Source organism: Chlorocebus sabaeus, chromosome 16 (assembly GCF_047675955.1).
Source record: "Chlorocebus sabaeus isolate Y175 chromosome 16, mChlSab1.0.hap1, whole genome shotgun sequence".
NCBI lineage: Eukaryota > Metazoa > Chordata > Mammalia > Primates > Cercopithecidae > Chlorocebus > Chlorocebus sabaeus.
The window spans coordinates 69,415,342-69,432,279 of NC_132919.1; the positions used below are offsets into that span (position 1 = coordinate 69,415,342).

A 16,938-nucleotide genomic window follows, 5' to 3' on the forward strand; every position below is an offset into this window, starting at 1 on the left:
AACGCATGCCCTTTTTAAGGGGAAAAATCCAAATACAGAAAATTAATCAAGTGAAGAAAAAAAATTTTTTTTTTTGAGATGGAGTCTCGCTCTGTTGCCCAGGCTGGAGTGCAGTGGCGTGATCTCCACTCACTGTAAGCTCCGCCTCCCAGGTTCACGCTATTCTCTGCCTCAGCCTACCGAGTAGCTGGGACTACAGGCGCCTGCCACCACGCCTGGTTAATTTTTGTATTTTCAGTAGAGACAGGGTTTCACGGTGTTGGCCAGGGTGGTCTTGATCTCCTGACCTCGTCATCCGCCCGTCTCGGCCTCCCAAAGTGCTGGGATTACAGGCGTGAGCCACCACACCTGGCCAAAGAAAAAATTTTTAAATTAAATCATCAGCAGTACTGGTAGTTAAAATTTTAGTTGATGCTCAGTCTAGACATCTGTCATTATGTATATACACATAAAGATAGAAATGTATACAGTTTATATTAGCAGGATCATTTTTTTTTCTTTTTTCTGGAGTTAGGGTCTCACTGTGTTACCCAGTCTAGAGTATAGTGATGCAATCATGGCTAGCTGGAGCCTTGACCTCCTGGGCTCAAGCAATCTTCCCACCTTTGCCTTCTGAGTAGCTGGGACTACAGGCGTGCACCACCACACCTGGCTAATTTTTAAATTTTTTATAGAGACAGAGTCTTACTTTGTTGCCTGGGCTGGTCTCAAACTCCTGGGCTCAAGGGATCATCCCACTTCGGCCTCTCAGAAGCACTGGAATTATAGATGTGAGCTGCCATGCCCAGCCCAGGATCTTTCTTTGTATGCTTTTCTGTAATCTGCACTTTTACCTTCATCCGGTAAATCTTACTGCACACCCTTCGTGTGCAAGGCCGTATGGTGAGCATGTTGCACCAGCTTGCCCTAGGAGACACTTGAGATACAGAGCCTGAACTGGAAATTTAGGGCAACTCTACATGAGAACGCCTGTCTATTCATATCCTCACTAACCCCGAGTGTTGTTAATTTACTGAAAGCAGTTTTACATGCTTCCTGACCAGGGAACGAAGAAGCTTAAGTTCTGGGAATGGGAGGATAGAAGTGCCAGAAAAGAGTTAGGGAGTTCAGAAATCCCTGCAGCAGTCCTCCTCCCTCTCCTTTCACTTTCTGTCTTTCTGGTCTTTTGGTTTATTACACTAGTGATAAACCATCAAAGAATGATGGAATGATACTAAACTTCTCTATTCTTTTTTTTTTTTTTTTTTTTTTTTGAGACTAGAGTCTCACTTTGTCACCCAGGTTAGAGTGCAGTGACACGATCATGGCTCGCTGCAACCTTCTCCTCCCAGGTTCAAGCAATTCTTAGCCACAACCTTCCAAGTAGCCAGGATTACAGGCCCATGCCACCATGCCTGGCTATTTTTTTGTATTTTAGTACAGATGGGGTTTCACCATGTTGGCCAGGCTGGTCTCAAACTCCTGGTCTCAGCGATCCACCTGCCTTGGCCTCTCAAATTTCTGGGATTACAGGTGTGACCCACTGTGCCTGGCCTAATATTCTCTATTCCTGGAGATAGATTTAGTGAGCTTTTTCTTACTCTCTATTCACTTATTCCTTGTGCATGTTATCAATGTCTTGAAACATAATGTTGTGTCCTTTGATCAGTTGAAGGCTGACATTGAAAAGGTTTATGGGGATTGCATGTCGTGGCTCACGCCTGTAAATCCCAGTGCTTTGGGAGGCAGAATCAGGAGGATCGCTTGAACCCAGGAGTTTGAGACCAGCCTGGGCAACAAAGTGAGGTCCCATTCCTATAAAAATTTAAAAAACTAGACATGTGCCATTACACTTCAGCCTGGGTGACAAGAGTGAGACTCCATCTCAAAAAACTAAACTAAACAGGCATGGTGGCACACACCTGTAGTTCTAGCTACTCAGGAAGCCGAGGTAGGAGGATCACTCATGTCCAGGAGTTGGAGGAGGCAGTGAGCTATGATCATGCCATTACACTGCACTGGGCCACAGAGTGGGACCCGGCCTCAAAAAAAAAAAAAAAAGAAAGAAAGAAAATAAAGGGCTCATGTAGTTCAAGCCCTTCTCTTCATGAGAGGGGAAGCTAAGGCCCATGATGGTGAAGGGCCTGGCAAAACTTGCACAGATAGTGTGTGACAGAGCTGGCTCAAATCCATCTTTGTGAGCTGTCTAATCTCTTTTTCTGAGTCTTTATGTTCATAGACAAGTTAGGATGAATAAGGTAAGTGCTAAATTTCATATTTCATGTTCTGCATATCTGGGCTCAGATGCTTGTCATTTTCCAATGATAACTCCATCAATGCCTCCTAGTGGTATAAATTTTAATACTTTTATGCCCAGGCCCCTCTTAGAAATTTGAGATTTTAGGAAGGGACTAGTAATAAAAGGTAAAATAAATTATTTTCTGGCCAGGTGCAGTGGCTCACACCTCTAATCCCAGCACTTCAGGAGACTGAGGTGGGTGGATCACCTGAGGTCAGGAGTTCAAGACCAACCTGGCCAACATGGCAAAATCCCATCTCTACTAAAAATACAAAAATTAGCCAGGAGTGGTGGTGGGTGCCTGTAATCCTAGCTACTTGGGAGACTGAGGCAGGAGAATCACTTGAACCTGGAAGGCGGAGGTTGCAGTGAGCTGAGATTGCACCACTGCACTCCAGCCTAGGCAACAGAGTGAGACTCTGTCTCAAATAAATAAATAAATAAATAAATAGGCCAGGCACAGTGGCTTACACCTGTAATCCCTCAGGAGGCTCAGGCAGGAGAATCGCTTGAACCCGGGAGGTGGAGGTTACAGTGAGCTGAGATTGCACGACTGCACTCCAGCTCAAAAAATAAGTAAACAAATAATAACAAATTATTTATTTATTTATTTTCAGCATCCACCCAACGTGGTGAATAATTCCTCTTAATGTCACTGAACTGTAAACTTAAGATAAAAAATTGTAAATTTCGCCGGGCGCGGTGGCTCAAGCCTGTAATCCCAGCACTTTGGGAGGCCGAGGCGGGTGGATCACGAGGTCAGGAGATCGAGACCATCCTGGCTAACATGGTGAAACCCCGTCTCTACTAAAAATACAAAAAACTAGCCGGGCGTGGTGGCGGGCGCCTGTAGTCCCAGCTACTTGGAGGCTGAGGCAGGAGAATGGCGTGAACCCGGGAGGCGGAGCTTGCAGTGAGCCGAGATCGCGCCACTGCACTCCAGCCTGGGTGACACAGCGAGACTCCGTCTCAAAAAAAAAAAAAAAAAAAAAAAAATTGTAAATTTCATGCTATGTATATTTCACCACAATTAAAAATATTCCTTGTTCTTATTGTAGGGGTCTCCATGTCTCCAGTATTTCCTGCCCCTTCTCCATCTCACCTATATACATTCACTTTGGTAATTAACACTTTTCTTAATTTATTGGCAGGATAACGTCATTAGCAGAATCTCAACTTCAGACCCGTCAACAAATTAAGAAACTGGAGGAGTTGCAGCAAAAAGTGTCCTACAAAGGAGACCCCATTGTTCAGCACCGGCCGATGCTGGAGGAGAGAATCGTGGAACTGTTCAGAAACTTAATGAAAAGGTAACTTAGCATCCTTGTCCCTTTCCCTCATCTAAAAAACACCTAAAGACTCATGTGGTAGAGTGAGAGGCAGGCTGACTTCCGGTCGCGGCCGTGGCGTGTGAGCCCGTCTTCTCTTTCCTCAGTGCCTTTGTGGTGGAGCGGCAGCCCTGCATGCCCATGCATCCCGACCGGCCCCTTGTCATCAAGACCGGCGTCCAGTTCACTACCAAAGTCAGGTAGGCCACGCCACTCCTGTTTCCAGTAGAGATTTTACTGAGGGACACCATTAGGGTAGAGTTGGTGGCCAGGGTCATTCTTTCCAGGTGTGGTGTCACAGGCAGTACACTGTTGTGCGGATGAAATTTGTTTCCATACTAGCTGCTTGCTCTCTGATTCTGATGTCAAAAGCAAAAGAGCAGTCATCTTTTCGAAGGTACCTGGGCATATTCCTATGATTGCAGACCTGGAGTCTCAGACCACAGCTTCTCCTTCTGCCCAAGGGACAAAATAATGTCATCTATTTTCTGTTCTTTGAGGCTACTCTTCCCTGTGGATTTTAAGGGAAAGAGTAAGGCTTAGTGATGGGGAAGCTGAGAGGCCCCAGGACAGGTGGGTGGTGGGCCTGTAGGGTGAGGTGTTACTTTCACACTGAAGTCAGAACAGGTGCGCTGGCTTTTGACCTTCTGCAGCGAAATTTCCCTCCTCAGAAACTTAGTATGGTGTTGGGTTTCAGGATTAATAGAACAAAATGCCAGCATGTGTTCCTGTAATATTTTTCATTATATGGCTTTGATTGTCCTTTTGCGAATCTCTCACAGCTTTAAGTTGTTAGTTCTCAGGCGTTTTCTCAGTACCTTTGGCTTGAAGGGGCGATACTCATCCTTTGTTTTTGAGACAGGGTCTCACTCTCACCCAGGCTGGTGTGCAGTGGTGTGATCTCAGCTCACTGCAACCTCCACCTCCCAGGTTCAAGTGATTCTTGTGCCTCGGCCTCCTGAGTAGCTGGGACTAGAGGTGCTTGCCACTACACCCAGCTGATTTTTTTTTTTTTTTTTTTTGAGACAGTCTCACTCTGTCGGCCAGGTTGGAGTGCAGTGGTGTGAACTGGACTCACTGCAACCTCCACCTCCCGGGTTCTAGCGATTCTCCTGCCTCAGTCTCCCTGAGTAGCTGGACTGGCACACTCCACCATGCCCGGCTGATTTTTGTATTTTTAGTAGAGACGGGGTTTCTCCATGTTGTCCGGGCTGGTCTCAAACTCCTGACCTCAGGTGATCCACCCGCCCCAGCCTCCAAAAGTACTGGGATTATAGGTGTGAGCCACCATGCTCGGCCTATTTTTTTTTTTTTTCCGAGATGGAGTCTTGTTCTATCACCCAGGCTAGAGTGCAGAGGTATGATCTTGGCTCACTGCAACCTCTGCCTCCCAGGTTCAAGTGATTCTCCTGCCTCAGCCTCCCAAGTAGCTGGGATTACAGGTGCCTGCCACCACACCTGGCTGATTTTTGTACTTTTAGTAGAGATGGGGTTTCACCATCTTGGCCAGGCTGGTCTTGAACTCCTGACCTTGTGATCCACCCGCCTTGGCCTCCCAAAGTGCTGGGATTACAGGCATGAACCACCGTGCCTGGCCCTAGTTTAATTTTTTTAAAGAGAGAGATAGGGGCCAGGCGCGGTGGCTCTCGCCTGTAATCCCAGCACTTTGGGAGGCTGAGGTGGGTGGTTCACCTGAGGTCAGGAGTTCGAGACCAGCCTGACCAACACAGAGAAACCCCATCTCTACTAAAAATACAAAATTAGCTGGATGTGGTGGCGCGCGCCTGTAATCCCAGCTACTTGGGAGGCTGAGGCAGGAGAATTGCTTGAACCCAGGAGGCGGAGGTTGTGGTGAACGGAGATCGTGCCATTGCACTCCAGCCCAGGTAACAAGAGCGAAACTCCGTCTCAAAAAAAAAAAAAAAAAGAAAAAAAGAGAGAGAGAGAGAGAGGATCTCACTCTGTCACCCAGGCTGGAGTGCAGTGGCATGATCATAAGTCACTATAGCCTTGAACTCCTGGGCACAAGTGATCCTCTTGCCTCAGCCTCCTGAGTAACTGCTACTACAGGTACATGCTACCACACCCCCCTAATTTTTACATTTTTTATAGAGGTGGGCTCTCACTTTGTTGCCCAGACTGTTACGGAACTCCTGGGCTCAAGTGATCCTCCCAGCTTTGCCTCCCACAGTGCTGAGATTATAGATGTGAGTCTATAATTACAGACAGCTTGGCCTATTTGCCTATTAGAAATGAAGAATTAGGAATTTTACATTTCTTCGAGAAAAGTTATGGAAGAGTCTACTGACTTTTTTTTCATTGGATTTTTTCTTTTTAAATAGGTTGCTGGTCAAATTCCCTGAGTTAAATTATCAGCTTAAAATTAAAGTGTGCATTGACAAGTAAGTACTTCTATCTTAGCTCATTTTTTCAAATGAGGAATGGAAAAATGAGTACTTTGACAGACATCATTTGAACTAGAGACTCTGTCTTTATTCAGAGATCTTCATTTTGTGGACAAAAGTTTTCAAAAGGCTTGGGGTGCATTGTCATTTGTGTGCCTGAACAAAGCCACAAAGCTGGGGGTACAGATTTGATTTATGGTTGCTATTGTGACTACCAGTCCCTCTTTTTCTTTATTTAGTTTTTTACTTGTACATGTCATTCATGCATGTTATATGTAAGACTGAGATTATGTGTTAATTAATGACTAGGATACGTTCTGCAAAATGTATTGTTAGGCAATTTTGTTGTGCAACCATTGTAGAGTATATAGTCCTTACACAAACCTGGGTGGCAGAGCCTACTGCCCACCTATGCTATGTAGCAGAGCCTGCTGGTCATAGGCTGCAAACCTGTATAGTATGTTACTGTGCTGAATACCATAGGCAATTGTAACACATCTCAATGAAGAAGGAATTTTTCAGCTCCATTATAATCTTATGGGACCACCTTCATATATGCAGTTTGTTGTTGACTGAAACGTTGTTATATATTCTTTCCATACATAGCATGTGGAAAGAATAGATCTCTTTTTTTTTTAATTGTTCCGCACTTTACCATATATTGGAATACTCAAAATTTCATAATACCTTTCAGGATGTAAAATACACATACCCTTTGAAGACATTAGAAAGAGAAAATGTGGCCGGGCACGGTGGCTCACGCCTGTAATCCCTGCACTTTGGGAGGCTGAGGCGGGCGGATCACCTGAGGTCGAGAGTTCGAGACCAGCCTGACAAACATGGAGAAACCTTGTCTCTACTAAAAATACAAAATTAGCCGGGTGTGGTGGCGCATGCCTGTAATCCCAGCTACTCGGGAGGCTGAGGCAGAATCGCTTGAACTCAGGAGGTGGAGGTTGCAGTGAGCCGAGATCACGCCATGCACTCCAGCCTGGGCAACAAGAGCAAAACTCTGTCTCAAAAAAAAAAAGAAAGAAAAGAGAAAATGCATACTTATTTTTAGTTGATATAATTATCTGGAAATTTCATGAGAATGCACTGGAAAATAATGAAATCAGGGAGTTGATGAAGGTGATAGGTTTAATAAGTACATAAGCAATATGAAACATAGGTTCCCCCCCTTCCTATGGGGAGGCAACCAACTGTGCCTACTACACAAAGGTGTTACGTTTTTTAAAGAAATGCCCAGGAGCACAGAGGTTTTTTCATGAGAGTAAATAACAGGTGGTCAAAGTAGGCTTTTTGAAGAAACACGGAGCCTGTTTTATTAACAATGGTCTGTGTTCTTACAGAGACTCTGGGGATGTTGCAGCTCTCAGAGGGTAAGTTCAGCCTAGAGGCTTCCTTTTGTTCCATTTAACCTAACTTCATCCTCTGGCTACTCGGTTGCCTACATAGTTGATTGTTCTCCTGTGATTCAGATCCCGGAAATTTAACATTCTGGGCACAAACACAAAAGTGATGAACATGGAAGAGTCCAACAACGGCAGCCTCTCTGCGGAATTCAAACACTTGGTATGTGGGAGGAGCTCGCCTTCACAAAGGGCCTCTGGCTGAGGGAGTGGGCTGGGGAGAGCCTCACAGGACACCTGGCTTTTTCTTTTCTTACAGACCCTGAGGGAGCAGAGATGTGGGAATGGGGGCCGAGCCAATTGTGATGTAAGTTTTGTTGGGGATGAAAGACAACTGGGGTGTTTTCCTTGAGGGAGAAAGGGGTAAAGATCCTTCTTAATCCCCAGAATTAGAAACATCAACCTGTTCTTTCAGCTGTAGTTATTCCAGAAAGTCAGTGCAGGCCAAAGTGACATGAACAGAAGTTCCATGTGCCATGAAGCTCTCTGGCTTGGAACATTTCCATGAATGTCTGGGAGTTGGCTCCTCCTTAAGGAGAAGTGGAAAGTCCCTAGCTGAGTTGTTCTCCACACCCATGTGTTATAAAGTAGCTTTCCACCTTGCCTGGGGCTTTCCAAATTCCCCATCCAGCTCCTGCGGCTGACCCTGCTTGGCTCCGTTTTTAGTGCCCTGTTTTTCTCTCCCACTGAGGTGGGATAGAGGGTGTAAAATCAACAGATCTGAGTTAAACTTTAAAATAAATGACCACCTTGTGTTAGCTTGCTTAGGAAAAGAGTAAATAAAATAAAATAAACAAACAAAAACCCATCTTGTTTTTTATCCCCCTTATTTTCTGCTTTTCATTGATTCAGATTATTGGCTTATTGTCAAGAATAAACTTTTAAAAAGCAAACAAAAAAAGGTAAATGTGACTGAAAGCTAGGTTTTAATCATTTTTAAAAATTGTGATGTCCTGTCCTTTTTCTCACATTTGTCCCCTGAACAATTCTTCCTCTTTAAAATGTAGCAGTTCTAACTGGGCATGCTGGCTCACACCTGTAATCCCAGCAGCACTTTGGGAGGCCAAGGCAGGCTGGTCACTTGAGGTCAGGAGTTCGAGACCAGCCTGGCCAACATGGTTAAACCCCGGCTCAACTAAAGATACAAAAATTAGCTGGGTTCAGTTGTGCGCACCTGTAGTCCCAGCTACCAGGGAGACTGAGGCACAAGAATGACTTGAACCCAGGAGGTGGAGGTTGCAGTGAGCCGAGATTTTGCCACTGCGCTCTAGCCTGGGCAACAGAGTGAAACTCTGTCTCTAAAATAAAATAAAATGAAATAAAATAAGATAGCAGTCCTTTTAAAAAATGTGGAATTTTACTTGACAGTAGAGTGAAGTAACCTGTATGCAATGATACAGGAAAATGTACATGACGTGTTTAGAAAAAGCAAAATGTAAAATAATTTGAATAGTATATTAGTATATGTGTTTTTAAAATACACTAAACTCTTATGTGTATTCATATGTATATTAAGAAATTCTGGAGGAATATACACCCAGCAGTGCTATGTATTAGTGCTGCTGTTGGTGTCCATGGCTATTCTAGACTGTCTCTGTGATATTTGCATTTTAAACTGAATATATTACTTTTATAATTAGAAAAAGAGTATTAAAAATGAATTAGAATTCAATTTCTTTTTTCTTTTTTTTTTTGAGTCGGAGTCTTAGTCTATTGCCTAGGCTGGAGTGCAGTGGTATGATCTCAGCTCACTGCAACCTCCGCCTCCTGGGTTCAAGCAGTTCTCCTGCCTTAGCTTCCCGAATAGCTGGGACTACAGGCACGCGCCACCATGCCCAGCTGATTTTTGCATTTTTAGTAGAGACAGGGTTTCACTATATTGGCCAGGCTGGTCTTGAACTCCTGACCTCATGATCCACCCATCTCGGCCTCTGAAAGTGCTGGCATTACAGGCATGAGCCACTGTGCCCCGCCTAGAATTCAATTTCTGAGAATTCATTGACAACTCTTATTTAAAATAAGGTTGCTGTACTGATGTAAGACATTGTTATAGTCAGTTTGGAAAACAATTTGGTGGTATAAAAATGAACATACCCTGTAAACCAACAGTGCCATTCCCAGGATTTAATAGCAGAGAAATATTTGCATATATGTCCCAGGAGACATGTATAAAGTGGAAATCAGCCTGATTCTAAGCTCTAAATGCAACCCAAATAAATACCCATCAACATTAGAATGAATACATAATTTGTGGTGTAAACACAATGGAATACTACGCAGCTGTGAAAAGGAATACATTGCAGATACACATAACCATGTGGCTTCATTTCACATCAAGTGAAAAGCGAATCACAAAAGAATTCATTGGAGTCCATATGTGTAAGGTTCACAAACGTCCCAAACTAAACAATACCTACATTGCTTAGATAAACAAATATGGTAAACCTGTTTAAAAAAAAAAAAAAAAAAAAAAAAGCTAGGAAATGATAAACCCAAAAGACAAATAGCAGTTATTTCTGAGGGAGGAGGGAGGGGGATGGGGTTGGGGAAGGGCACCCAGAGAATTTCAGGAGTGATGGACTTTTCCTGAAATTGAATGGTGGGTTCACATTGTTTTGTTATTCTTTGTGCCTTACGTATTTTACAAATAACCGATTGGATCTATATAATATTATAATACAAACTGAGTAAAGGATTAGGTTGAGGATCATAGCATTGGAGTTTCTTGGTGTTGAAGAGATTAACTGCCAAGCAAGTTGTGTCCCTGGCACTTTGTCTGTGACCACATGGTGACTTAACACTTCTTGGTGTGGTGAGGCTTGGCATGTCCCTTTTCTTGGCTGTGACTGTTAGTACTGAATGCCATTCTCTCTGAGGAGAAGCATCCTTCTCTATCTATCTATCTGTCTATCTATCTATCTATCTATCTATCTATCTATCTATCTATCTATCTATTTATTTAGACAGAGTCTCGCTCTGTCACCCAGGCTGGAGTTCAGTGGCGTGATCTCGGCTCACTGCAACCTCTGCCTCCTGGGTTCAAGCGATTCTCCTGCCTCAGCCTCCTGAGTAGCTGAGACTACAGGTGCCCGCCACCAAGCCCAGCTAATCACCAAATTATTGGCCAGGATGGTCTCAAACTCCTGACCATTTGATCCGCCTACCTCGGCCTCCCAAAGTGCTGGGATTATAGGCGTGAGCCACCGCGCCTAGCCTTTTATGTTTATATATGTATTTTTAAGACAGGGTCTCACTCTGTTGCCCCAGTTAGAGTGGAGTGGTACAATCATAGCTCACTGCAGCTTCCATTTCCTAGGCTCAAGCCATCCTCCCACCTCACCCTCTCGAGTAGCTGAGGCTATAGGTGTGCACCACCACACCCAGCTAATTTTTGTATTTTTTGCAGAGATGGAGTTTTGCTGTGCTGCTTAGGCTGGTCTCGAACTCCTGGGCTCAAGCAATCCTCCTGCCTTGGCCTCCCAAAGTGCTGGGATTACAGGCATGAGCCACCACAGCTGGCCTAAGAGTGTCCTTCTTGTTACTGCAGGCTTCCCTGATTGTGACTGAGGAGCTGCACCTGATCACCTTTGAGACAGAGGTATATCACCAAGGCCTCAAGATTGACCTAGAGGTGAGTTCTGCAGCAGAATTGGTGAGAGGCTACATGCAGAGGTGACTTAGGACAAAATCTTCCACTGGTATTTTTATAAGAGAAGGTGAGGCCGGGCGCGGTGGCTCACGCCTGTAATCCCAGCACTTTGGGAGGCCGAGACGGGCGGATCACAAGTTCAGGAGATCGAGACCATCCTGGCGAACACGGTGAAACCCCGTCTCTACTAAAAAATACAAAAAAATAGCCGGGCGAGGTGGCGGGCGCCTGTAGTCCCAGCTACTCGGGAGGCTGAGGCAGGAGAATGGCGTAAACCCGGGAGGCGGAGCTTGTAGCGAGCCGAGTTCGTGCCACTGCACTCCAGCCTGGGCGACAGAGCAAAGACTCCGTCTCAAAAAAAAAAAAAAAAAAAAAAAAAAAAAAAAAAAAAAAAAAGAGAAGGTGGAATGATTACTGTTTGCTTAACACTGCATTTATTTTTGCTTACTTTTCTCAAAAAAAAAATCTTTGGCATCCCATCTGAGAATAAAGTCTTGCTTGAGTGCTTAGAAGATGTGTGTATACTCAGCTTTCAGCAAACTTGATATGAAAATCTCTATTTAGAAATTGATTGGCTGGGCGTGGTGGCTCACCCCTGTAATCCCAGCACTTTGGGAGGCCAAGGCAGGCGGATCACAAGGTTAGGAGTTCAAGACCATCCTGGCCAACATGACGAAACCCCATCTCTACTAAAAATACAAAAATTAACTGGGCGTGGTGGCATGTGCCTATAACCCAGCTACTCGGGAGGCTGAGGCAGGAGAATCACTTGAACCCGGGAGGCTGAGGTTGCAGTGAGCCGAGATTGTGCCATTGCACTCCAGCCTGGGCGACAGAGTGAGACTCTGTCTCAAAAAATAGAAAAAAAAAAAAAAAATTGATTGGAGCTGATTTTATAAAGTTTGGGCATATGAGTCTTAGCAGCCATTGTGTTTAGTGTACAGAAAATTGTGGCGATGACATTCTCTTTTCCCAACTTTCTTGATTTTTAAGTTAAGATAGACCTAGAAAAGCAGGAATCCTGGTCTTTGATTCCTGAGACCTCCATGTTTCATGTGAAGGTACAGCTTCAAGCCTTGGGAAATGCCTCCAAGGTCTTAAAAATGGGGAATCTGTGGACTGTGAGTCAAGCTTTGAGCAAGTCAGGTTTTACAAGGGACCGGTATGTTCCAATAGCAGCCCGAGTTGTGTGGCCACGCTGGGCATTCTTTCCACTCTGAGTGCTGACTGAGCTGACTCACTCACACTCCTCGCCTAGAGTTGGCAGCAGGTGCGGTTTATGGCATGTCCTTTCATTCTGAGCCCCATGAGATACGGGCAAAGAGATTTCCGAGTCTGTGAGAGCCCCTCTGCCTCCCCAGCTCAGTCCCCACTTCCTCCGCAGACCCACTCCTTGCCAGTTGTGGTGATCTCCAACATCTGTCAGATGCCAAATGCCTGGGCGTCCATCCTGTGGTACAACATGCTGACCAACAACCCCAAGGTTAGTACCCCCTCCTTTTAGTTGGTACCCCGGGATCTCTTGCGATGTATGGGTACCTAGTACAGACAATGAGCACCATCCCTCATCTAAACAAGCAAATGTGTTCTTTCCAATAGAACGTAAACTTTTTTACCAAGCCCCCAATCGGAACCTGGGATCAAGTGGCTGAGGTCCTGAGCTGGCAGTTCTCCTCCACCACCAAGCGAGGACTGAGCATCGAGCAGCTGACTACACTGGCGGAGAAACTCTTAGGTCTGCGTTTCACCCCTTCTTCCTCCCGCCCGCCCAGAAAAGGGATCCGGCCCACAGGGCTGTTCATTTGGGTCATGTCTACTGAGCGTTAGGCCATGTTTCTTTCCTGGGCAAGGTGCTGTGCTGGTGCCAGGAAACGGGCTCCATCGAGTTGGGGAGTTGGGGTGCAGAGACAGTTTGTAGTTTTCAGTCGAGGTGATCATTTTTGAGGTGGGAGGTGGATTTCTTTTCTCCTGGTTGCTGTCTCATTCACCCACTCCAACTAACGTTAGAAGATCTTTTAAATGTGTGTTGGAAGGTGGTGCTAAAAGCTTGACATTCCCTGTCTATTTCTTTAATAAACTACAGGCTAGGTTTTTTTTTTTTTTTTGAGAGACAAATCTTGCTCTGTTGCCCAGGCTGGAGTGCAGTGGTGCGATCTCGGCCCACTGCAACCTCTGCCTCCCCTGGGTTCAAGCAATTCTCCTGCCTCAGCCTCCCAAGTAGCTGAGACTACAGGCGCCCACCACCACGCTAAGCTAATTTTTGTATTTTTAGTAGAGATGGGGTTTTACCATGTTGGCCAGGATGATCTCCATCTCTTCACCTTGTGATCTGTCCACCTCAGCCTCCCAAATTGCTGGGATTACAGGTGTGAGCCGCCATGCCCGGCCTAGGCTAGGTTTTTAAAAAAATAATTAGTGGAGGCCGGGCGTGGCGGCTCACGCCTGTAATCCCAGCACTCTGGGAGGCCGAGGTGGGTGGATCATGAGGTCAGGAGATCGAGACCATCCTGGCTAACACGGTGAAACCCCGTCTCTACTAAAAATACAAAAAATTAGCCAGGTGTGGTGGCGAGTGCCTGTAGTCCCAGCTGCTCAGGAGGCTGAGGCAGGAAAATGGCGAGAACCCGAGAAGTGGAGCTTGCAGTGAGCCGAGATTGCACCACTGCACTCCAGGGTGGGCGACAGAGCGAGATTCCATCTCAAAAAAAAAAAAAAGAATTAGTGGAATATTTTATGTGCTACCTGGGCTAGAAGTAGCTTTGTCCTAATAAAGCTGTTGCCACCAAATACACCTGTCTGACACCTGATGTCAGCTTGTTAGTGCTGCTGCTGGTCCCCAGCCCACCACCCGAGGCTGGGAAGAGCAGGGGGACTTGTTACATCACCCCCTATCCGTGCTGGGCTACCCAACAACAAAAGTGGGTCAAATGATGGGGTAGTGTTTGTCCTCATGTGCGCACACACACAACGGTGGCCACGTTCAAAGATGTGAAAGCCAATGATTTTGTGGCCCATTGTGGGACCAATGTGTGTGTGTTCTGCTTTAAGAAATAACCTCTTGACCCCAAGCGGAAAATGTACTACTTGATTCTTTTTCTTTTCCTTCAGGACCTGGCGTGAATTACTCAGGGTGTCAGATCACATGGGCTAAATTTTGCAAAGTAAGCAATCTTGTAAAATTCTCGTGGGAATGGGAATGCCTACCTGCACGGCTGTCGTGGAGGGCTCTGGCTTGAAGGCCCTGAACTCTCGGTCCAGCAGCCAGTAGGACCTGCCTGAGGGTAGACAGGCCTGAGGAGTTGGGTGGTGCACTGTGCCCCTAGGAAGGGAAAGGCTGGGATGGCAGCAGACTTGGCTTTCCCATTACTGTTTTCTGCAGGAAAACATGGCTGGCAAGGGCTTCTCCTTCTGGGTCTGGCTGGACAATATCATTGACCTTGTGAAAAAGTACATCCTGGCCCTTTGGAACGAAGGGTAGGTTGGACAGAGTGTGCACAGATGTAACCAAGTCCCCTGCTCTCAGCAAGCCAGTGGCAGGGGATGGAAGCCCTGTTAGCAATAACAACACTGTTCCTCCTCCTTGGCTCCAGGTACATCATGGGCTTTATCAGTAAGGAGCGGGAGCGGGCCATCTTGAGCACCAAGCCTCCAGGCACCTTTCTGCTAAGATTCAGTGAAAGCAGCAAAGAAGGCGGCGTCACTTTCACTTGGGTGGAGAAGGACATCAGCGGTAAGGGAGGCTCCCACCCACCCCACCTGCTGGCGGCTGCTGAGGCCTCATCACCGCTGCTAGTTCCAAGCACCTACTGCCCCCTTGTGGTTGGAGATGGCCCTGACTCCCTGCCTCACTCAGACTCGCAAAACACATTTGGGTGACTTCTAAATCCTTCTAGCTGAAGGATTGATTTGTCTTTGTTTTGCTTGCTCCAGTGACTATTTGTTGAGAAATTTGCAATTTAAGTTGTATTCTTCATCCCTTTTTCTACTTAACCCTGTTAATATATTTTACACAAGTAGTTACATTCAAGTTTATTTTCTATGACCCAACTGGTAGCCTCTTCTAAATTAGAAGCCAGCCTGAACATTTCCACTGTGCCAGGACACTCACTGAACAGGGTGTTCAGGGTCTCAACACTAGGGTGGCTTAAGTTTTTTCCCCTTCGAGGAAAGAAAAAATGGGCAGTTTTCTCTGAGATGACCTAGCTGTAGGTTCCATGATCTTTCCTTCCCATGTCCCGTGACAGGTAAAACCCAGATCCAGTCCGTGGAACCATACACCAAGCAGCAGTTGAACAACATGTCATTTGCTGAAATCATCATGGGCTATAAGATCATGGATGCTACCAATATTCTGGTGTCTCCGCTGGTCTATCTCTACCCTGACATTCCCAAGGAGGAGGCATTCGGAAAGTATTGTCGGCCAGAGAGCCAGGAGCATCCTGAAGCTGACCCAGGTAGTTGTTGATTTTCCATGTTCCTGGCATTTAATTTTTGGGAAAAGTTAGAAATTTGGGGATCCTTGGAGGATAGATAGGCAAATGCCTGAATAACCTGGGGGATCATTATTTCTCCTTATGGGAAAGAACTGTAGTGAGTGCTTTTGTTGGGGTGACCGATGGGATTTGAGAGGAGAATCAGAATCAGTTAGACTAGTGCAGTTCCTGCTCCACAGAGAGTGCATGAGTCTAAAGAGGGGATACAGCTTGGACAACAAAAAATACAAAAAAATTACCCGGTGTGGTGGCACGCATCTGTAGTCATAGCTACTTGGGAGGCTGAGGTGGGAGGATCACTTGAGCCGAGGAGTTCAAGGCTGTAGTGAGCGGTGATCGTGCCACTGCACTCCAGCCTGGCTGATAGAGTGAGACACTGTGTCAAAAAATACAAATAAAGAGGGAACTAATACACATATTAATACCCGAAACATGCCAAAAACACGAGAAGAGAAAGTGAGGGCAGTTAACAGGATGCCCAGCTGGCACAGTGCTTCTTAGTCGATGCTAGAAGGTTTGAGGCCCAGATTTCAGCCTAGCATATGGCTTTTTGCCTGTCACTGAACCATGTCAATGTGCCAGGTGGTCTGAAGAAAGGGTTTCTGGAGGAAATTATTGTTAGCCGCATGGGAGTATGGTTTACACCAGAGTAGAAGAGCTGGGAGCATCATGTTTGAAGGGGAAGACAGTGACTGGGTGGAGGGGCAAGGGATTGGTATTTAGAATGTGCAACTATTGAAAATAAGGTATTTTTTAATGTGTAAGAGGATATGTATTTATATGTTACATACACATTATTCTAGCTGGGCACAGTGGCTCATGCCTATAGTCCTAGCACTTTGGGAGGCCCAGGTGGGAGGATCACTTGAGCCTGGGAGTTTGAGACCAGCCTAGACAACATAGTGAGACCCTATCTATACAAAAAAAAATTTTTTTTAAATTAGCCAGGTGTGGTGGTTTGTGCCTGTAGTCCTAGCTACTCAGGAGGCTGAGGTGGGAGGATTGATGCTTGAGCCTAGGAGGTTGAGGCTGCAGTGAGCCATGATTACACCACTGCACTCCAGCCTGGGTGACAGAGCAAGACCTTGTCTCACCAAAAAAAAAAAAAAAAAACCCAGAAATTAAAAACACTGTTTTACATTAAACCTGTAATCTCAGCTGGGCTTGGGGGTTCACACCTGTAGTCCTAGCACTTTGGGAGTCTGAAGCAGGAGGATCGCTTGAGGCCAGGAGCTCAAGACCAGCCTGGCAACATAGCAAGACCCCACCACACACACACACACACACACACACACACACACACAGAAAGAAAAAAAAACCGTAATCTCTGGAGCTGTCCTCAGTGTGTGGGGGGCGGCCCTGTCTGTTCCCAT

General features: G+C 45.8%; 1 protein-coding gene across 12 annotated transcripts in view; it reads left to right on the forward strand.

Moving 5' to 3' along the window:
- The window catches only part of STAT3 (signal transducer and activator of transcription 3), an 82,785-nt gene that overhangs the window by 59,384 nt on the left and 6,463 nt on the right, over nucleotides 1-16,938 (forward strand). For 7 of the 12 annotated variants that reach the window (XM_008012637.3, XM_008012647.3, XM_008012636.3 and 4 more), the window contains exons 9-21: nucleotides 3,430-3,588; nucleotides 3,714-3,806; nucleotides 5,949-6,008; nucleotides 7,364-7,393; nucleotides 7,493-7,586; nucleotides 7,683-7,730; nucleotides 10,971-11,054; nucleotides 12,457-12,555; nucleotides 12,672-12,807; nucleotides 14,181-14,233; nucleotides 14,452-14,546; nucleotides 14,663-14,802; nucleotides 15,317-15,529. In XM_008012637.3, the coding sequence (XP_008010828.3) occupies nucleotides 3,430-3,588; nucleotides 3,714-3,806; nucleotides 5,949-6,008; nucleotides 7,364-7,393; nucleotides 7,493-7,586; nucleotides 7,683-7,730; nucleotides 10,971-11,054; nucleotides 12,457-12,555; nucleotides 12,672-12,807; nucleotides 14,181-14,233; nucleotides 14,452-14,546; nucleotides 14,663-14,802; nucleotides 15,317-15,529 (1,304 nt within the window). The remainder of the gene's footprint in view (nucleotides 1-3,429; nucleotides 3,589-3,713; nucleotides 3,807-5,948; nucleotides 6,009-7,363; nucleotides 7,394-7,492; nucleotides 7,587-7,682; nucleotides 7,731-10,970; nucleotides 11,055-12,456; nucleotides 12,556-12,671; nucleotides 12,808-14,180; nucleotides 14,234-14,451; nucleotides 14,547-14,662; nucleotides 14,803-15,316; nucleotides 15,530-16,938) is intronic. The other 5 variants (XM_037993173.2, XM_037993174.2, XM_008012638.3 and 2 more) reach the window with 1 other exon arrangement.